Genomic DNA, 22,250 nt, shown 5'->3' on the forward strand with positions numbered 1-22,250 from the left:
CATCCTGGTGATTGGGGGGTGGTCCCTGCAGACGGACCCAGGTGTGACACTGGGAGTTCAGCCCCCAGCTGGTGATGGAATGTTACAGAATAGTGAGCAGTTGCTAATGAACTTTCAAATAAAGCAAACTATAAATTTTTCTAGACTTATGTAATAGTTGAATTCATGGAAAATTCAAGTCATAGTAAGACCGTGCAAAAATGTTTTGTGTGTAAATGTTGAATAGAGTAAGTTTCTGAGTTCAGAGAGTTAGAAGCCTGTTTTCCACTCGTGAAGTTCTGGTTCATTGTAAGTTTTGTGCGTGGAGAGTTTTTGTTGGGTGAGACTGTCTCACTCATTGAAGGACGTCTCAACCTCCCTTACCTCTGCCTGCCAAATTCCAGTACTTTCTGAATCTTGACCACCAAATATGTCCCACCGGATCTCAAAGCATCCCAGGGCTGCATTGAGAACCATTGTTCTAAGGAATTAAACACAAGGATGAACAAACCTCTCCTGTCCCCAGAGCCTTGTGTGCCGGAGGATGGCTGCCCATCAGGTGTCACTTGTCACTTTGTGCCAGTGCTGGGCAGGTCATTGTCACCACTTGGGAAAAGTGTTGACAAAATCGATGGTTAGATTCCACCACTGACGATGTGTGATGGGGAGAGAAGTTCCTGTGTGAAGAACTCCAAAGGCTGGAGTGTGGTTTCCGTCGTGGGTTGGCCTTGAGGGTGCCTTGTTTGGATTCCATCTGCATGGGGTGGAGCTCGGGCCTCTGGCTGGTACAGTTGCCCTGACGGACACTGGGGTGACCTTGGCCAAGTCACGCATTCATTTCCATCTGAGTTTCTAGTTTCCTCATCTTTAAAAAGAAGATGAGGGGGCCGGGTGTGGTGGCTCAAGCCTGTAATCCCAGCACTTTGGGAGGCCGAGACGGGCGGATCACGAGGTCAGGAGATCGAGACCATCCTGGCGAACACGGTGAAACCCCGTCTCTACTAAAAAAATACAAAAACTAGCCGGGCGAGGTGGCGGGCGCCTGTAGTCCCAGCTACTTGGGAGGCTGAGGCAGGAGAATGGCGTAAACCCGGGAGGCGGAGCTTGCAGTGAGCTAAGATCTGGCCACTGCACTCCAGCCTGGGCGACAGAGCGAGACTCCGTCTCAAAAAAAAAAAAAAAAAAAAAAGAAGATGAGAGGAAGAGGACCTGGAGCTCCTCTGGGGCTGCTTCAGCCCAGGGTCCTCCTGCTTTCTGAGGGTAGCAGTGTCTGTGTTCACGAAAACACATCCATGGGGCGGATGTTGGCCACAGACCTGCCATGGCAGAAATCCCCCGTGCTTCTCTCTGCGTGTCAACAAGCAGTGAAATAAGAGTAAAGTTGCCTAATACTGACTCAGATGCACAATCCAGTTAACCCAGATGTGTGAGATCTTCTGGTTTGAAAGCACTGTATTGGCAAGGCAAAATCAACCTATTGTAGAATATATTTTTTGTATATCAACATGGGGGTTATTAATATTGCTAATAAAACCATTATTTGTAAAAATTAAGATTAATAGAAGAATTATTCTATTTTCTCATAGCTTTAAATAGGATAAAAATATATTCTATTTAAAATCCTATTTAAAATATATCCTATGCAAAATCACAAGAAAACAGAGGAGTGGTTTCCTTTTTTTTGAGACTCTGCTCTGTCACCAGGCTGGAGGGCAGTGGTGTAATCTTGGCTCACTGCAACCTCTGCTTCCCAGGTTCAAGCAATTCTCCTGCCTCAGCCTCCCGAGTAGCTGGGATTATAGGCATGCACCACGCTGCCTGCCTAATTTTTGTAATTTTAGAAGAGACAGGGTTTCACCACGTTAGCCAGGCTGGTTTTGAACTCCTGACCTTAGGTGATCCACCCTCCTTGGCATCCCAAAGTGCTGGGATTACAGGCGTGAGCCACCATGCCTGGTGGAAAGTTTTAAATGTGGTATATTTGAATGACTTTTAAAGGAGGAGGCTGGGTGCGATGGCTCACACCTATAATTCCAGCACTTTGGAAGGCCAAGATGGAAGGATCACTTGAACCCAGGAGTTCCAGACCAGCATGGGCAACATAGTGAGACTCCCATCTCTACAAAAAAATAAAAAAATTAGCTTGGCACAGTGGCACCCGCCTATAATCCCTTAGGACGCTGAGGTGGGAGGATTGCTTGAGCCTGGGAGGGTGAGACTATGGTGAGCTGTGACTGTGCCGCTGCACTCCAGGCTGAGCGAGGTCCTAACTCAAAAAAAAAAAAAAACAAAAACAAAAACAAAAAGGGTGTTATTAAGTCTGGCATTTCTTTCCATGTAAGTTCTTTATAAAAGACAGTCTCACTCTGTCATGCAGGCTGGAGTACAGTGGTGCAATCTCGGCTCACTGCAACCTGTCCCTCCCGGGTTCAAGCGATTCTCCCACCTCAGCCTCCCGAGTAGCTGGAACTATAGGTGCATGCTACTGTGCCTGGCTAATTTTTGTATTTTTTGATAGAGATGGGGTTTTGCCATGTTGGCCAGGCTGGTATCTTTCCATATAAGTCCTGAAAATTAGAAATAAAAATTGCCAACAGTTGAGAGCTGTTGACAGAAAATTGTGGGAGAGAAGTAGCAGATAAGAACTTAATCCCATTATGTCAATGAAAAAAAGTATGTTTAAATTAGAAAATTACTAATTTGTAAACACATATGAGTGAATGAGAATTGTCTGTCTAAAATGTGGGCAGTGGAACTTTGAAAAGGAAAAGTCTCCAAATAAAGTTAAAAATTGGTTAGCATTCCAAATAATAAGGTGCTTCTATGGATTATTTATTTTGGGACTCAGATATTTTGAGATGGGAGTCTCGCTCTGTCGCCCAGGCTGGAGTGCAATGGCATGATCTCAGCTCGCTGCAACCTCTGCCTCCTGGGTTCAAGTGATTCTCCTGCCTCAGCCTCCTGAGTAGCTGGGATTAAAGGCGCACGCCACCACGCCTGGCTAATTTTTTTTTTTTTTTTTAAATTAGAAACGGGGTTTTACCATGTTGGCCAGGCTGCTCTCGAACTCCTGACCTCGTGATCTGCCCGCCTCGGCCTCCCAAAGTGCTGGGATTACAGGTGTGAGCCACCACCCCCGGCCGGGACTCAGGTATTTTAAATGAAGATTAGGAGTATGTGAGTCACAGATAGTATTATATCCAAATCGTATGCTGTTAAAATAGCCCAGGGTTCCCAGGGCTCACTCCTTGCTGTGAGGGATTAGCTGGGAAGTCCGAGTGTAATCTTATAGCACAGATGCAGACACCTTCAGGGGCTTTGAGTTGTGATGAGGCCCCCGGAGAAAGGGCGAGAAGCTGCCCCCTGCGGTGTCACTTGCCCTTCTGTTTAGAGCGGCTGCATCTGCTCAGAGCCAGCCCAACCTTCAAGGGCGGGCACAGCCTTGCAGCAGCAGGGGCGTCACTGAGGCCCCCTGTCTGTGTGTGGAAATCCACCCACCTGTGGGTAATTTCTCATTAAAACTGACTTGCACCAGTCTGTGCTGTCAGTGCTGAGAGCTGATGAGTTTTTCCTTGTACTCTCTGGAACACAAAAAGGCAGTGGAGTACCGCTTGCCTCACTTGGCATTTTGGATCCAGATTTTTGGGTTCTACACCGGAATGAGATTCTTTAAATAACTTCGAGAACAAAGGAAAGAAAAAGAAAGCCCTTTTTATTTGAAGCTAAAGTTGAATCATTGTAATAAAAATGTGAGTCACCTGGATGGGCCTCATCCAACAGCCATCATCCACTTGGGGACAAGAAAAATGGTCTTTTAATTTTTGTAGGTAGGTGCTTATTTTCTTCCTGCAGATGTGCAGAATTTTGCTTCATTGTAATTTTGGTGTAGCAGCCTCAGGTTTTAACTTTAAAGATGTTTGGGCCTGTCCTTTGAATGCTAGTGTGGACAGGTCAGTTGGGGCATTATGTCACATGGCCTGCAGGGATCCAGGGCACGCACATGTTCACACTTATACAAGTAAATGTTAGCATCCTTTGTCTGTACTTCCAAGCTGGACAGAGACAGTGGTGTGAATAGGATGCAGCAGAGCATGGAGTGTTGCCCATCAGGGGGTGCAGGCCCACGTGGCTGTGCACATCCAGGACACAGGGCGGGTGACAGGGCTCTGTGTGCCCAGCACACCTGTGGAGTTGGCTGATGGGCAGCTCAGACTGCAGCTCACAGCCCAGGATTTTCTGCTTTGTTTTTGTTAACATACTGACTGACTCGCAAAATTATTTTAAAAAATAAAAACAAGCTAATTTTATTTTAGTTTATTTTAATTAAAAAATAGATTTTAAAAATCTGCTTTTTAAAGTCACAGATGTTTATCTTTAAGAACGTTAAAGAATTAAGAACTAGCATGTTTCTACAATTTTACAACAATTGTAAACCATAGGCTTCTGTATAATACTAGTTCTGGAAATTTTTAAAAGTGTGATTTCTTTTAAAGTATGTCTTCCAGAGATGGGTCATGTAAGACTCAATGGGGGAGAAATTGTTCTTTTCCTCAGAACTGACTGTTGACCTGTGGAGAGTTGAAATATTTGTTTAAGGAATGATTTTAATTCCCTCTAGTATGCTGGCTGCTCATTCTCTGTTTCATTTCCTAGAGGGTCTTTTATTTTGTTTTGTTTCCTAGAGGGTCTTTTATCTATTGTGTTGATAGATACTCGTGGAAAGGCTGTTGTGGTGGTGTGTAGAGCTAGGCCTCGTTCTGAGCATCTCTGTTCTGGCATGGGAGCACCAGAGTTCTTGGCCAGGGTCAACCAATCTTTTCAGTTTTGGGTCATTGACATTCCCAGTCAAAATTATAGCATTTCATAGGCTTTAGAATCTGACAAACTCAAGGGAGAGCTGCTTGAATTGTGAAGAAATGGTCTGGTCTCAGCTAAGATGGTTTTGTTTAATTCTTTTCTTATTTAATAATTGAATTTTGGTTGCTTGCATTTAATTTCGTGTACATGTGATTTCTTTTCCTGACTGGACTAGAGTACCTTGCACAGCTGCATATTTTTGGTGACCTAATTGTGATACCTTCTACATGCTCGGACTGAGTACTAGCCAAAGAAAACATACAGTTTACATACATACAACTTCCGGAATTATTCACATAATCATATGCTTTAGAGATACAATCTAATAACCAGACCAATGAGAAACATAAATTTAAATGTTGTGATGATAATGTACATTCTAATAATTTGGAGCACTTCTCTAGTTTTAGAATAACTCATGACTCATTGGGATTGTATTGAATCTGTAGATCAATTTGGGGGAATTGCCAACTTAACAATATTGAGTATTCTGATTCATGAACATGGTATGTCTCTCCATTTATGCAGGTCTTTAATTTATCTTAGCAGTCTTATACAGTTTTCAGTGTTCAACTCCTGTACATATTTCATTACATTTATCTCTGAATACTTCATACTTACAGATGCTATCATAAATGGTATTGTATTTTACATTTCAGTATCCAGTTGTTCATTGGAAGGATATAGCAGTACAATAGATTTTTCTTTACTGACCTTTATCCTGTGCCATTTCTAAATGAACTTGTTTTATATTTTCTGTAGGATTTTATTTAAAAAAATACATAATTATGTTGCCTTTAAATAGAGTTTTGCTTCTTCCTATAGAATTTCTATACCTTCCCTTCCTTTAATGTGCTGGACATGATCTTTATTTCGGTGCATTTTCTTTATAACAATATTTTTGCCTTATTCCTGATCTTTGAGTGAAAGCATCCAGCCTTTCACCATTAAGTCTGATGTTACCTGTACGTTTTTCCCAGATGCTCTTTATCAGGTTGAAGAAGTGTCCTTCTGTTCTTTGTTTCATGGGAGTTTTTCACATGAACGAACGGACATTGGATTTTCACATGCCTTTTCTGTATCTTCCCGAGATGATGGTATGGTGTTCCTTTTTGATTCTTTTGTTAAAGTAAATGACGCCGATTTCGAATACTAACCGAACCTTGCATTTCTGTTGTCGTAAACCTGACTTGATCTCCGTGTACTCTGCTTTTGCTCTATGGATCAGTTTATATGTATATGTGTATATATAGATATAAACTGCAAGCTCCACCTCCTGGGCTCACGCCATTCTCCTGCCTCAGCCTCCCGAGCAGCTGGGACCACAGGCGCCCACCACCACGCCCGGCTAATTCTTTGTATTTTTAGTAGAGATGGGGTTTCACCATGTTAGCCAGGATGGTCTCGATCTGCTGACCTTGTGATCCACCCACCTCGGCCTCCTAAAGTGTTGGGATTACAGGCGTGAGTCACTGCGCCTGGCCGATCAGTTTTCTAATATTTAATGAAGAGTTTTTGCGTCTGTGTTTGTGGGATGTGTTAGTCTGCAGTTTTCTTTTCTTTTTTTTTTTTTTTTTACCATGTCTTTGTGTTGTTATCAGGATATTGCTGACCTCAGCAGCGGAGCTGGGAAGCTGCCCCTCGTTGTCTATTTTCTGAAAATGTTTCTGTGAGATTTTTATTTCTTTTTAAAAATTTGATAGAATTTGCCAGTGAAGCCTAGGTTTTTAATAATAAATTCAATTATTTTAATAAATATAGGTGTTTCTAATAAATATAGAAACACCACACACTGTTCCTCATGGTACCCACTGTATGTTTTCATGACTGTGGGTCCATGGGACGCTCTGTTGCCAAGCCTCCCTGGGCTCCTCTGATCCGTGACCGTTTCTCACACTTCCTTGTTTTTGGCAACTTTTTGAGGATCTTTGGGTCGGGTATTTTGTAGGATGTGCCTCTGTTGGAATTTGTCTCCTGACTAGACTGGGGTCACGGGTTTTGGGGAGGAAGGACACGGAGGTGAAGTCCTTCTCGTCACATCCTGTCCTGGCCAGCACCGTCAGCAGGACTCAGTGCTTGATGCTGATGTGGATCACCTGGCTGCGGTGTGCTCTTCCGCATCTTCCACAGTCAGGTGACTTGCCACTTTCATCCTGCACTTTGGAAGGAAGCCGCTATGCCCGTCACCCGGTTGTGGAGTGGGGAGTTGTGTGCCGCCGCCTCGAGGGTGGAGTGCCACAGATACTGTTGTTAGTCCACCTGGGAGGCTTGTCTCTTCTTTCCCAGTGATTCATTTATTCACTCGTCTGTTTCCATCAACGTCTGCTCGTGGAGATGTACTTTACTCTGTGGGTTAGAATCCAGTTCTGCTTCATTCTGGTGCTCACATCCTTCCAGCTTTGGCCACTGGCAGCTTGTCAGTTGGCTCCTGTGCCCCTTGACATTCCCCCCATTCCCTCTTCATTGTAGGTGTTTCATCGTTAGTGTTTTTTTTTTTTTTTTTCCTTTTGAGACAGAGTTTTGCTCTTGTTTCCCAGGCTGGAGTGCAGTGGGGTGATCTCTTACTGTAACCTCCGCCTTCTGGGTTCAAGCAATTCTCCTGCCTCAGCCTCCCAAGTAGCTGGGATTACAGGCCTTGCCACCACACCCGGCTAATTTTGTATTTATATTAGAAACGGGGTTTCACCATGTTGGCCAGGCTGGTCTTGAACTCCTGACCTCAGGTGATCCACCTGCCTTGGCCTCCCAAAGTGCTGGGATTACAGATGTGAGCCACCATGCCTGGCCTGAGCACTTTTTACTTGCACAGCGCTACCAAATACTTCTCCCGGCTCATTGTGAGTGCCTTTCCCAGCCTAGAATCAGCTGTTTCTCTGTGAATTGAAAAATGACGTTAGAGACCAGGATGCGGTGCGCGGAGGGCCCTGGCGTTAGAGACCAGGATGCGGTGCGCGGCGTCCTCCGAGCATGGAAGGGGTCCTGGGTGGCTTTTCACCCAAACATGTTGCCTAGGAACCCCCTGTCTTGTGCCGCTGCAGCATGCTGACTTCTGTGGAGTCAGTTCTGACGCTGCTTCCCTCTCTCACTAGTAGTCATTTCTGTAGCTTCTAGGGAAGAGGAGGAAAACATATACGTCCTTGACCTGCTCGCCCTTCTGATTTGGGATTGTTGGGTTGAAGTCACAGATCTCTGTCAGCGCACAAGCATGGCTCCTTGGGGACAGCAGCGTGAGGAGTTAGATCTGGAGCCTCTCAAAGCCGATTGATTGCCAGAAGCTAGAAGCTTCTTTCTTTAGCAGTGACTTTTTAAAGGTTACTCCCATTTCTCTGGTGCAGTGGTTATTTGGAGAGTTGGCTTTATGTTCTGTTTTGCTTATTTCGTTAGATATTAGGAAGAAAACTTTAATGTCAATTTATTTTTACCCCTGGGTATTTTTTGTTAGGTCATGTTTTTATGAGTTTTTAATCTTTAGCGTGGTGCAGTGGCTTAGGCCTGTAATCCCAGCACCTCAGGAGACTGAGGTGGGAGGATCACTTGAGACCAGGAATTGAAGACCAGCCTGGGCAACATAGGGAGACCCCGTGTATAAAAATAAAATAAAACAAAATAAAAAACCCCTGGAACCTGCAAGCAGTAGAAATATACTTTAGTAAATGTTTGATTAGTCTGAATGCTGACGGTATTGATTGGGTGACATGAGCCATGGCAGTAGAGGGTCCCCTGGACTTGTGATTAGCGCGGTGGGAGGGTGCATCTTGCTTGTTCAGGGGGCAGTTTGGGCGATTCTCGTCCTCCCACAACTGCCCCGGGTGCCTCTGATGCCTGAGCCTTCTACTGTGTGCTCACCCTGTGGCCTTGGGGTCCTCAGCCTGGGAAGAGGAGAGACGTGAAAAGGTGCATCCTGTTGTTAAAACCTGTGTCCTGGAAGTGACACACCTCTCGCCTGTTAGAGTCCATGGGTGGAATTGGGCCACAGGGCCGTGTGTGCACAGAAAGGGCTTGGGAAATGCAGTCTGGATGTGCGGGGGCTCCTGGGACAGGCCCTGATGGCAAGGGAAGTGGGCTATGGGCTGCCCTGGCCTGGGGGGCTTTGGGGGGCCTGCTTTTCCTCCCGCTGAAGCTCTGAGCAGCTCCTCTTTTTGTAAGCACATTACATCAAACCAGTTTCTTCTTTTGTTTGGCCCTAGTCCTTGTGTGTTATGTAGGAGCATAAACATCCATGGGAGAAAATGTTCTTTGGGAACAGGTACTGGAGTTTAAAAGAAATCTGTCCATTTTTTCTTAATAAGTAGAAAGCAGAAAAAATTACTTAATTCTTTTTACCTTGCTGTTGTTGAAATATTTTTCCTTGAGAGAATTCATAAAAATTAGAAAACTAATATCAGCTTTTCTAACCTGCACTTGATAATAATTACTTTGAATTATAAAAGGGATGCCTACGCGTGGCGGCAGCGTGTCACGTGGTGAGGCTGCACTCGGTGGGAAGGAGACAAAAGCTTGTTTTTGTTCAAATATACGTCAGATATCCCGGTGAAGTTCCTCCTCTCCCTGCCGTGAAAAACAGCCGGATATTGCGGCGTGAATGGGAGTGGTGGGTGACTGGACTCCACAGGTAATGAGCTCTGGGTCAAGATCTTGGGCTCAGCGGGGCGCCGAGGGGAAGCAGCGTGCCGGGCCTTGTTCGCGCGGTGAGCTGGAGCGGGAGCCCCTGGAGGCTGGGGGTCCCGCGGTGCCCAGGGTGGGCTTCTCACTTACTGAGTATCCAGTGCAGATGTGTTAGGTGCATATTTAGCGGGTTTGGCCCTGGGACGTTTGAAAGTTGTTTCAACTCATCTTTGGAGGCTTGGTGCTTGCTTTCTCCTCAGATTGTCCTCTCGGCATCTCTGTGTGAGTTGAGGGTTAGGCGGAGAACAGAGTTGTGTCTCTTCTCCGTCCTGTGATCATTTGTGCCCAGGCAGAGGTGTGTGTCCAGCAGGCACCCACGGTGGTGTCTGGAGTCACCGCTGCAGATCAGGTGACTCTCTCGCCTCGTCATTTCCGCATTCGACAGCTTTCATGGAGCCCAGCCCCAGTCTCAGACCGGGACCCACCCGGCGTCTCAGCGGCCTGAGCCACTTAGTTGGAGCTGGCTTCCGATGCTAACCTCTGCTGCGAGGGCTCTCGGGCTCTGCTCACTGGCTGCATGGGTCAGATGTTCTGCTGCTCTGAAGTGCTGGCTGGGCCCTCGTCCTGGGTGCTGGCGGGGCGCTGGTCCTGAGTGTTACGGGGCCCTCATCTGGGTGCCAGCTGGGTTCTGGTCCTGAGTGTTGCTGGGCCCTTGTCTGGGTGCCAGCTGGGCTCTGATCCTCAGCGTTGCTGGGCCCTCGTCCGGGTACTGGCTGGGCTCTGGTCCTCAGCGTTGCTCTCCTCCTCCTTCCCGTGTCATTGTCTCTGAACCATTGCGTAGGTTTTCAAGTCTCTGCTTCAGAATAACTTAGTTTTCATTTCCTTTTGTAATAAAACATGGCAAACACAAATTTGTGAAAATAGTTTAAATCTTGCATTTCTTAAGATTTTTAATGTTATGTCTTATTTTGGTGGCTTGTTTTGCGTGTACTTGAACAAAGCCTCTTGATGTCTGTTCACATGTGCTGCATTTTGTATGGTCCACGAGCAACAGGGGCCGCCCTGCCAGTTGCCTAGAGCATGGGGCAGGTGCTTGGGGCTCCGAGATGAGGTGGTTCCCTGAAGCAGAAGAGAAGTGGAAGGCCACTTTATAAGCTTAGCGTGGAAAATGTTTGCCATGACAGCTTTCAGAGTGGAAGATTTTATTTTGTTTTATTTGTATGTTGCCCAGGCTGGTCTTGGACTCCTGGGCTCAAGCCATCTGCCTGCCTCAGCTTCCCAAAGGGTTGGGATTACAGGTGAGAGCCACTGCGCCTGGCTGAAGAGGTTTTGTTTTAAATCCATCAAAGTAAAACAGTTAAAAACCTCAACCAATGAAAGGGTGAGTTGTAGCAGTAGTTGAAATAGGATCGTTGCCGTTGTTGTCCAGCAGGTGACTAAAAGCATGAGAAATACTTAGTTTTGAACACGGGTTCTGTCACTGGTAAGTGGTGAGACCTGGGACAGATCCTAATCTTTCTGAGCATCAGTGTCTTCATGGTAAAGCAGGTAAAATAGCCAGGATGGCTGGGAGCGAGACATGTACACGAAGTACTCAGTACTCCTTGAGCTCAGCAGAATGAAGACTGTTACTTCCTGGTGGGTCCCCGAGTGCCCACTCCGGGCTGGGTCTCATGGTGGCTGCCAGCTCCTGCCAGTCAGCCCTCAGACTTTAAGTCACCTTTAGTTTAGCACCTCCTGGTGGAATTCAGAACTGACCCTGCACAGTAGATGGGAACATTCTAGGCTGCCTTTTGGCATCCTGCTTGGTGGGTTCTGCTCTGGGTCGGGATTCTCAGTCTTTGCTTTCAGCATGCAGAGCAGCAGCATGTGAACCAGCGGATCGAGAGGCATTTTACTCAAATGGGAGGCTCACTCTTGAATTCCTCCGTGTCCCGAACAGTCTTCAGCCATGTCCTGTGCATTCTCCTAGGGACTTTGGGAGACACCACTGGATGAGCAGAAGGACCCCGTACAGGGGAAGGCCACGTGGAAAACTAAAGCGTAGTGAGGAGATGGCAAAACAGATGAAAGGCTGAGGGCTGTGGGTCAGAGTGGTTTTGGTTAGGAATGTCAGCTCCTGTCACATATTGTATGTTGGCCTCAGACCTGATTTTGCCATTCACTGGCTGTGTGGCCTTGAGCAGGTTAATAGCTTCTCTGCGTGGGCTGCTGTCTGTGCTGTGAAGATGCTGCAGGGCCCGTCTCATGAGGCTCAGTGACCTGCTTCTCAGTTTCTTGACTATCCTTACAGACACATTTCAATGCACACACATATGTGTCTGTACTTACCTGTGTTTTTTGTCGCTTAGTATTGTTGTGGCACTTTTTCCACATCAGTCCTTAGATAGGGACTTCATTCTCCTTACTGTTCCATAATTTTAAAAAAATGTATTCTTTTGTGCAATTTGAGGTTGATTTAAATTGCATTAGTTGAAAGCATGTAGTTTCTGGCGTTTTTTAAACATTAAAATAAATTACTTTTACAGCACATTATAATATTGATCATTAAAAACAAAACTGGTTTATTGTTTTTTTTTAAATTTTTCCATTATAATGTAAATATCATGATGCATTTTGAACGTCTCTCCAGTAAGCTTTTGGCAGTCGAATGTTCTATCACTTTCTGGTCTTCGAACTTTGCTTTCCGTTTCATTTCCCTCACAGAATTTCATCCTGTTAGCATGGCTGTCGCGTGCCTGGGCAACAGAAACAGGGATGTAAATCGAAGCTGAAAAAGTTTGTATTCCTAACCATAAGGCCCTAAGGGCTAAAAAAAAAACCCCTTTTGGATTGAATTCCTACTACAGTGGTTGAACAAAACAGCGTGACTGTGTCACCCACTTAGAACTAATTCTTGATAATAAAATACTGGGAATATATTTTTGAGTAGTTAGATGGGGCTTTTTGGTTAATTATTGTATCGATGGATGATTGATTATGTTTGACTGCTTAGATGAGAGAGGATTCCACGTTGGTTCTGCTGTTTTTGGTTTTTGTAGCTCTAGGGTACTGGGAAACTCGGGTCACACCAGTAATATGTGGGAGAGGAAGGAGTCCTCAGCTTCCTTGAGTTATGTGCCAGGGGTCTCAGTGGTCCGTTCTCAGAAACTGTTTTTGATGATCTCCATCTGTTTTGTTGAAAGCAAAGGATTGCAACCCAGCTGACTTACCGAGGGCTTTGTAGTCAGCCGGCGAGGCGCTAGTTTTGTCACCACCATGCCAGTGTTCAGGTGGCCTGTGCTGGCTCCTGGGGTCTGCGCCCTAGGTGGATGGTGCGTCCAGTGTGCTCAGAGCAGAGGTGGTTTTTAGGTGGGAAAAGGGCTTCGTGGAAGGGAACACACACATCGAGATGCTCGCTCACGGAGAGTCCTCTTTAGGAAACAGGACGTTCTGGAAGGTGGGGATCTGGAGACTGCGTTGCTGAGAGCTGTCTGTATCCACGAGCCCCCCAGAAAGCTGTGGGGCACCTGAGGGGCACATTATTCCAGCTGGGAGCTGGTTGCCTTAGAACATGATTTCCGGCCGGGCGCGGTGGCTCACGCCTGTAATCCCAGCACTTTGGGAGGCCGAGGCGGGCGGATCACGAGGTCAGGAGATCGAGACCATCCTGGCTAACATGGTGAAACCCCGTCTCTACTAAAAATGCAAAAAATTAGCCGGGCGAAGCGGCGGGCGCCTGTAGTCCCAGCTACTCGGGGGGCTGAGGCAGGAGAATGGCGTGAACCCGGGAGGCGGAGCTTGCAGTGAGCCGAGATCGCGCCACTGCACTCCAGCCTGGGCGACTAAGCGAGACTCTGTCTCAAAAAAAAAAAAAAAAAAAAAAGAACATGATTTCCTTCACCTTAATAAGGATCTTCAAGGGAAAAAAGGTATATTTGGTCAAATGACCTTGCCAGATGGTGGCCTGAATACATTTTACTCTGTTAAACTTTCTTCTCAGACCGTTAATGTGCCAATGGCCACTGTGAAGAGTCATTAGGGGACTGCTGGCCACTCAGCAGCACCGTCCTTCTTCAGTTGCTCATGGGGGAAGAGAGAGAATGAATGTGTGTGTGGACATGCTGTGAGCCTAGGATCCGGAGACAGCAGCCTTCCCACATGCTGTGAGCCTAGGGTCCCGGGACACCAGCCTTCCCACATGCTGTGAGCCTAGGGTCCCGGGACACCAGCCTTCCCACATGCTGTGAGCCTAGGATCCCGGGGCACCAGCCTTCCCACATGCTGTGAGCCTAGGGTCCCGAGACACCAGCCTTCTCACATGCTGTGAGCCTAGGGTCCCGGGACACCAGCCTTCCCACATGCTGTGAGCCTAGGATCCCAAGACAGCAGCCTTCCCACATGCTGTGAGCCTAGGGTCCCGGGACACCAGCCTTCCCACATGCTGTGAGCCTAGGGTCCCGAGACACCAGCCTTCCCACATGCTGTGAGCCTAGGGTCCCGGGACACCAGCCTTCCCACATGCTGTGAGCCTAGGATCCCGGGACACCAGCCTTCCCACATGCTGTGAACCTAGGGTCCCGGGACACCAGCCTTCCCACATGCTGTGAACCTAGGATCCCGGGACACCAGTGTTCCATAGCCTCCACTTGGGGAACATACCAAGCTCGTGCAAGCCAGGTAACCTCTCCAGTTCCACATCTCTGAGGAGCATAGGACTGTTGCAGCCTGTAGGTGACTGTGGTGACCAAGCCAGCAGCCACCTGGGCTGCTTTTCATACCCGATCTGTAGGTCATTTATCAGGTTTTGTTGTGTTAACTTTAGGTGTCACCAATAACAAGTAGAGGAATTTTAAAAATAGTATTTTTGAATGAAATGCAGTTGATTATGCCTTTATTTTAGGAAGAAAACCTTCTGGTCCCGTGATTTACTTGGGCATGGCATGGCGCTGTGCTTGCACTCAATGTGGGGACAGTTACAGGGACACTAGGCTGGATTTTCCTGTGTGCAAATCACAGAAAGGCAGGCTTTCCAAGTTGGTTTTTGGGGAGTGAAGTTCAAGAACGGTGTTTCATCCTCAGGGGATAACCACTTTGTATTTCAAGTGCTAGTTCCTTCTCTCCCCACCCTTCCACAACAAAGTGTACCTTAGATATCCCTTGTGACCAGAAAGTGCTAAGGCTTAAAAACGCACAATTGAAATCTGTGGGTGAGTCTGCACTTTGAGATGAAGCTGTGTTAGCTGCCGCCTGTCTGAACACACTAGTGCTTCCTCCAGGGTGGTACCAGGTTTGGTGGTTTCTGGGCTGTGGTTTGTCTTTGGTAGAATTGTTTCCTTCAAAGCAGAACCCTGAGCCCTGTGGTTGTGGCTCACACATGTTCCTGTAGAACCTGGAGGCAGCACGTGTGTCCTTCCATCCCAATCCAGTGTGATGTTTGCCCCTTTCTTTCTAGGGCGCTACCGTTTTGGACGATACCAACACTTACATGGTTACGAACGTTAGATCTGTACCATAGGAATTAGTTGGGATGGAATGACTGAAAATGTCAAGCCGGTTTTCATGCAAGTGTGTCACCCCAGAAGCTTTATTAACTGGGTGTGATAACAGCTGGTGTGGTCGCAGTCTGTTCTGTGTCACACACTCAGCATCCTCATCCCGGCTGTCCTGAGCCTATCCAGTTTTACAGACAGAACACCAACAATTAGGAAAGTTACACTGTTAAAAACCCCATCTCCAGTTTATTCTTCCTTAGCGTTTGGGGCTCCTCCCCGCTCAGGACGGGTCCCTGGGAGTGGACTATGTTGAATGACTCTTAGGCCTCCCCCTCACTGCGGGTCCCTGGGAGTGGACTGTGTTGAATGACTCTTATGTGCTCTTACCATGAATGTTGTTGTTTTAAGGCCTTCTTTTTCTTTGTGATTCTTTTGTTCCCTAGCGTCGTCCCCCAGACTACAGTAATACTCAACAATGATCGGCAGAACGCCATTGTAGCCAAGATGGAAGACCCCTTGAGCAACAGGGCACCGGATTCCCTGGAAAATGTCATTAGCAAGTCAGTAGCACGAAACCAACCCCACCTTTCCCTGCCACTGTGAGGAGTCCCGTGAGAATAAGTCAACGTCCCCAAGCCAGGGCACAGTCCAGCACGCACTTCATCTCTGTGGTCACAGGGTTGAGCTTGACAGGCACCGCCCCAGCTCTCTGAGGTCGGGGAGGGCAGGCTGGGTGATGCTGAGTGCTGAGTCCAGCCACACCAGGGGGCAGCTGCCGCCGGGGACTTCTGTGTCTCGTGCTGGCTGGGGTTGTGGAGGGGGCTGGCTCTGTCTCCTCACAGCAGTCAGTGAAAGCATTCATCCTCCCACCTAGCTCAGTGGTCCTCACGTCTGCCTGTCTGTGCAGAGCGTGTCAGGCAAGCAGACGCCCTCTCCCACGATTGCTAAGTGGTGCAGGCATGTTGAGTTTATGACTTTTTTCTTATGCCTTTTTCTCTTGAGACATTTTGAACGGAACTTGGGTCAGAGGTGGGAGTGGACAGAAGACGCCATCCCTGCCCTGTGTGAGGGGAAGGCTGTGCAGTGGCTTCCGGCTGGCATCCGGGCCCTGCTCTCCCCAGGAGTGCCCCTTAGGGCTGCGTGAACCCCTGAGGATGCTGTTGCTTTTTCTTTCCCATCTGTGTCTTCACAAAGTTCTATTTGCTTTTTCTCTCAGTCTCCTTTGTGGATTGCTCCTCCTCCAGCTTCGTCCCCTTTCCGTATTGTCTTAGCTCAGTTCTCCAGGGCTGCAGCTGTGGTCACGAGGGTCTGATACGTGGGGTGAAGGGAGAGGAGTTGGTGATGGGTGGTGAGGAGGTGCCAGGGTCAGCTGTGCCTCGGGGGCTTTGCGCTGAGGTCAGCCGGGCAGATAGCCAGTGTTGAGATCAGGTTCAGCATGGACAGCGCTCTGGAGAACCCAGGCCAGAAAGTGCAGAGTGCAGCCTCCTCTGGGTGCGGCCAGTGTTTTCAGCACCCCTTTTTTTTGACTTTGCAAATAGAGAAATTGTGGTCCTTTCTCTTCTGGTGCATAGCAGTCCACGGTAGGGGATGTTGAAAGGGTCATTAAAAAAGGGAAGTAGTAAGTCTCTAAATCATCTTTTTTTTGAGCACTTGTGGAGCTGGCCTCGCCCTGCTTTGCTAGTGGTTCTGTCTTTCCACATCAGCAGCCCTTGGGATGATGGCAGCTCCGATGGGATCTCAGTGGGTTTTTTAAGCCCCTTCAGGGTTTTTTTGCCTGTGGGCATACTTGGGAGTGCTGCTTGCTTTGCAGAGGCGGAGCCATCTCCAGCACGCCCAGCAGCATGGATCGAATTGACCCAGGCCTCTGGGCACAGTCTTCTGATTTAGTCTTTCCTTTAACCTCGCCTGAAAAAAGACTCTTACCAGCATTCTATAGGTTGACTGCTGAACTCAGAAGGCAGCATACTAGGCCTGAGTCCCAGTGAGTTATGATTTTACTTCTTTTGTGATACAAATATTTTCTTTAAATGGTTAAGTTTTATTTTATGCAGTTTCGTTTAGCCCCGGGCCATTTTCTCCTATGGAGTTGCTATTAATCTTGGTAGAGAGAGCGGTCTGGGAAGGCTGTGTGATCCACTGGTCCATGCAGAGTTAGATCTTGTGATAAGGAAAGCACTGACCTTCGCGTGCTGCTTGTGGCTCTTACCACACTGGGTTGGTGTGTTTTTTTCCCGTTCAGCGCTGTGCCTGGGCGTCGGCAGAACACCATTGTGGTGAAGGTGCCGGGCCAAGAAGACAGCCACCATGAAGACGGGGAGAGCGGCTCGGAGGCCAGCGACTCGGTGTCCAGCTGCGGACAGGCGGGCAGCCAGAGCATTGGGAGCAACGTCACCCTCATCACCCTGAACTCAGAAGGTGCGTCCCAGGCGTCTTCTTTCCTTGGCCAGAGCAGCAGGAGGATTTTTGTTTGTTTGTTTTGCTTTTTAGAAATTAATTTAGTTGTTTTTTAAAAAAGTGATACAGTGGCCGGGTGCAGTGGCTCACGCCTGTAATCCCAGCACTTTGGGAGGCCGAGGCAGGTGGATCACCTGAAGTTGGGAGTTCAAGACCAGCCTGACCAACATGGAGAAACCCTGTCTCTACTGAAAATACAAAATTAACCAGGCGTGGTGGCAGGTGCCTGTAATCCCAGCTACTTGGGAGGCTGAGGCAGGAGAATCGCTTGAACCTGGGAAGTGGAGGTTGCGGTGAGCTGAGATTGTGCCATTGCACTCCAGCCTGGGCAATACAGCAAAACTCTGTCTCCAAAAAAAAAAAAAAAAAAAAAAAAAAGTGATACAGTATAGGACAAGCGCAGTGGCTCACGCCTGTAATCCCAGCACTTTGGGAGACTGAGGCAAGTGGATCATGAGGTCAGGAGTTCAAGACCAGCCTGGCCAAGATGGTGAAACCCCATCTCTACTAAAACTACAAAAATTAGTCAGGCATGGTGACAGGTGCCTGTGATCCCAGCTACTTGGGAGGCTGAGGCGGGAGAATTGCTTAAACTCGGGTAGCAGAGGTTACAGTGAGCTGAGATTGCACCACTGCACTCCAGCCTGGGTGACAGAGACTCCGTCTCAAAAAAAAAAAAAAAAGGTACAAAAGAAAAGAAGAATAAAGGGAAAATAACTTGTGATTCCACCATTCTGAGATCTCTAAACCTTTTGTGTTTTTTTTTTGTGCACATTTCATAAGATTTTATAACTCACTTCTTTCCCCTACACGGTAGAAATCTTTCCATGTTAGTGCAGATGGACAGAGTCGCTTTTAGCCAGTTTTGCTTATTTCATCAGGTCTGGATGCTTTCCAGGGATGGCTCCCTGTAAGCTTTCATTATTGAAACTAGCATTGGCCTGCTGTCTTTTCATGTCTCTTGGATCCGTGTCTGGACATGGGCTCTCAGAGGCAGATTGCTGGGCTAGAGGATGCAGAGGCAGGACACAGCTTCCACGGGGTCCATGACGCACTGCCCGTTTCCTCTGAGATCTAGAAGGATGTGACCCTCTTTGTCCTACTTGGACTCCTAGTCGGGGCTTCTCTCCTGCAGGGCTCTGAGGCGCCCTCCCGCCTGGCCCTCGGCCTGCCCAGTGTGCCTTTCAGAGCCCTCTTCCCCGGAGAGCCTCTGTGTGCCCTTCATCCGTAAGTGACCAGATGACTGTCAGTTACTACAGTAAGGAGAAAAGAAAGAACCAAACAGACTTAGCTTTGTGCGTGGAGTTGTAAAGCATGTGTTTTCCTTACTTACTAGGAAGATCTCCAGTTTTTTCTGCTTCTGCGTCTGAGTTGTTGATTTTTCCTAGCAACTCGATGTTGATTTGTCTACTGAACAAAGGTTTTCCTGTTAGGAAGACTCATTACCTTATCTGAAACATCGAAAACAATGTTTTCCACAAAAATTGACTTTTACCTAATACAGATTGCTAGGATTCAGATGGCAGAATGGCGGGAAGAGAGAGAGGTTGAGCTGATCTTTTTTTTTTTTCCAGTTAAGATCTAATTTATATACCATAAAATTGACCGTTTTAAAGCATACGTCTCAGTGGTTTTTAGTACATTCACAAGGTTGTACAGTCATCACTTCAGACTAATTCTAGAGTATTTTTTATTACCCCCAGAAGAAGCCCTGTGTCCATCAACAGTCACTTTCCGTTCTCCCAGCCTCCAGTCCCGGCACCCAACTCATCTCCGTCCTTGTGGATGTACCTGTTGTGGACCTTGACTCTAAATGGAATCCTGTAGTGTCACCCACATTGTAGCTTTTGCCCCAGCATTTGTTCCTTTTCATGGCTGCGTGATATGCCGAGGTACGGATGGCCCACATTCTGTTGATCCATCATCAATTGATGGACATCTGGGTTGTTTGCACTTTTTGGCTGATGTCAGGAATGGTGCTGTTGTCAGGAATGCTGCTGTGAACATTGATGTGCAGGTTTTTGTGTATGTAGGAATTGATATGCAGGTTTTTGTGTATGTAGGAATTGCAGGGTCAGGGCAATGGAGTTTTTCACACATTGAATTTGAGGAACGGAGGGGTGCTCCTGATTTCATTTTCATGGAAATTGAAAATCACATTGCAGTAACGACAGACTAATTGTTGTAATTAATTATTTTTCGATGTGGGTTTTGTGTAAATCCCCACATAGATCTGGCCACCCCTTTCAGGCCTGATGTTTGTTTGATTTAAACTGTGTTAGCTGAGGCAAAAAAAAAAAAAACAAAACTTGGTAGTTCTGGGGAGTCCAGGGTCATAAAAACAAAAAAAAATCTAAATGAACTTATGAGAAGATACCAAATTTGGAGCCTGCTTAATATTAATCTGTATCTATAAGGAAAAATACAAATTTTCTTTGTGTCTGAGTTTTTAAGTTCTTTTGATGTTTTGTGTAAGACATTTTTCTTTAGCAAAGGCTCTGAGCAGACTTCATAGCCGTTTTTGCCACTGATTGTCCTCATCAAACATAATTTTGTTGTACAACACAGGTTGTGAGGATTGGGGTGAATTGCAGAACTTTTTCTCATCTTCAACTTGACTTTGTTTTGAAGGGGAGGTCATCATCCCGAGCCATTCTGTTTTCTCATCCCATTAGGAGGAAACATTTATTGTAATATATCTCTTTCAGTGACTCTGTCCTTGGGAATGTCTATCCCAGTGGGGTCGGTGTTATGAAAATATCTGCTTGAGCTGCCTTATTTGGCATAGTGGCTTGGTGAAAATGACACCCAGAGGAAGTCATCTTTAAATGATTGCTGTCTGTGTAAATGTTGGAAAAATAGCCAATCCATTAATGTCTCTGATGTCAGATTTACTCTCAACCCGTGGTGGTGTCATCTCTTCACCATTTCCATGGGGGTGCGAATGTGCCGAGAATGGGGCCAGCAGCTTCCTGCCTGTGCCCCTCTGTCCCAGAGCATCTGGGCAGGCGGTGAATCAGTGAGTTTCTACGAGGGAAAGCATTAGGAATATGAGAAGTGCTAAAGGGGGGTGCGCTTGTCTTTCTGTTTAGTTGTTTTAGGCTCTGATAAGAATCAGGAGCCGCAGGAGACAGATTGTTCTTAGCTTCTCGTTTAAGTATTTAAGTGCCTTAAGTCTTAGAGAACCACAGATTTCAAAATAGTTATTTCTTAAGAATTCCAAATGGCTTGTGTGAATTGACATGCTGTTTTATATCAAATTTGGAGTCAGTTTATTATACTGCAAAGATACCATGTCATTTTATTCTAGTTTTTTTCATTTAGGTAATTCCGTTTGTCATGACAGACACTCCACTGGAATAAGAAGGACGGTAACTCCCAGCTATTGAAAGCAGGGAACAATCGACTGTGTCTCATTGGAATAAGAAGGACGGTAGCTCCTGACTATTGAAAACAGGGAACAATAGACTGTGTCTCATTGGAATAAGAAGGACGGGTAGCTCCTGACTGTTGAAAGCAGGGAACAGTAGACCATGTCTCATTGGAATAAGAAGAACGGTAGCTCCTGACTATTGAAAGCAGAGAACAGTAGACTGTCTCATTGGAATAAGGACGGTAGCTCCTGACTGTTGAAAGCAGAGAACAGTAGACTGTGTCTCATTAGAATAAGAAGGACGGTAGCTCCTGACTATTGAAAACAGGGAACAATAGACTGTGTCTCATTGGAATAAGAAGGACAGTAGCTCCTGACTGTTGAAAGCAGGGAACGGTAGACTGTGTCTCATTGGAATAAGGACGGTAGCTCCTGACTATTGAAAGCAGAGAACAGTAGACTGTGTCTCATTAGAATAAGAAGGACGGTAGCTCCTGACTGTTGAAAGCAGGGAACGGTAGACTGTGTCTCATTGGAATAAGAAGGACAGTAGCTCCTGACTGTTGAAAGCAGGGAACGGTAGACTGTGTCTCATTGGAATAAGGATGGTAGCTCCTGACTATTGAAAGCAGAGAACAGTAGACTGTGTCTCATTAGAATAAGAAGGACGGTAGCTCCTGACTGTTGAAAGCAGGGAACGGTAGACTGTGTCTCATTGGAATAAGAAAGACGGTAGCTCCTGACTGTTGAAAGCAGGGAACGGTAGACTGTGTCTTCGTTCTTGTGCCTGCCTTTTGTCAGTAGTTTTGGTCTTAGTGTGCTCATAGCTTTGTTTTGTACTTGAAAGTGTGTGGGGCCCCATCGTTCAATGACTAAGCTGCCGGCTGAGTTAGAGAAACAAGTTGAGCTAAAATGGACCTAGAGTGGGATCTGTTTGTCCATTAAGGGAATTAGTTAGGTTCTTAATCAAGAGTTTAAATTCCTGCTGTGTATGCATTTGCTAATTCCTACAAAATCCTACACGTAAAATGTTAGGTACTTAATTTCAGTGGGGAAGGATTGTCATTGAATTCTAGTTGAATTATTGCCAGGAGTTGGTCCCATGGACATCCCAGTTAGTAGAATGACTTACATGGTAGCCCTTGGTGATGCTGGCGAAGGCAGGTGAGGCACAGCTGGGCGAGTTGGGCAGCTGTGAGAGCTGTCAGCTGCGGCCGTCCTTCAGCTGCTACTGGCACACCATGCTGTGTGGTCAGATTCCCAGACCTCGCTGTCCACGGAACGTCAGCCATGCACGTGGAAATAAGAACATGTAGCCACGCTGTGCTGTGCAGATTCACAGACCTCAGTCCACGAATGTCAGCCATGCACGTGGAAAAGAGAATGTGTAGCTACGTAGCCATGCTGTGCTGTGTGGTCAGATTCACAGACCTTGCAGTCTGTGGGATGCCATCTGTGCACATGGAAAGAAGAACATTTAGCTACAAACATTCCTCAAACATTTATTT

The 22,250-nt window shown here is 46.8% G+C and overlaps 1 protein-coding gene across 4 annotated transcripts in view; it reads left to right on the forward strand.

The window, feature by feature from the left end:
• BANP (BTG3 associated nuclear protein) overlaps nt 1-22,250 on the forward strand; it is a 128,908-nt gene that overhangs the window by 35,786 nt on the left and 70,872 nt on the right. For 3 of the 4 annotated variants that reach the window (XM_025371079.1, XM_025371081.1, XM_025371080.1), the window contains exons 5-6: nt 15,359-15,475; nt 17,155-17,330. In XM_025371079.1, coding sequence (XP_025226864.1) covers nt 15,359-15,475; nt 17,155-17,330 — 293 coding nt within the window. The remainder of the gene's footprint in view (nt 1-15,358; nt 15,476-17,154; nt 17,331-22,250) is intronic. The other variant, XM_025371082.1, reaches the window with a different exon arrangement.

Source organism: Theropithecus gelada, chromosome 20 (assembly GCF_003255815.1).
Source record: "Theropithecus gelada isolate Dixy chromosome 20, Tgel_1.0, whole genome shotgun sequence".
Classification (NCBI taxonomy): domain Eukaryota; kingdom Metazoa; phylum Chordata; class Mammalia; order Primates; family Cercopithecidae; genus Theropithecus; species Theropithecus gelada.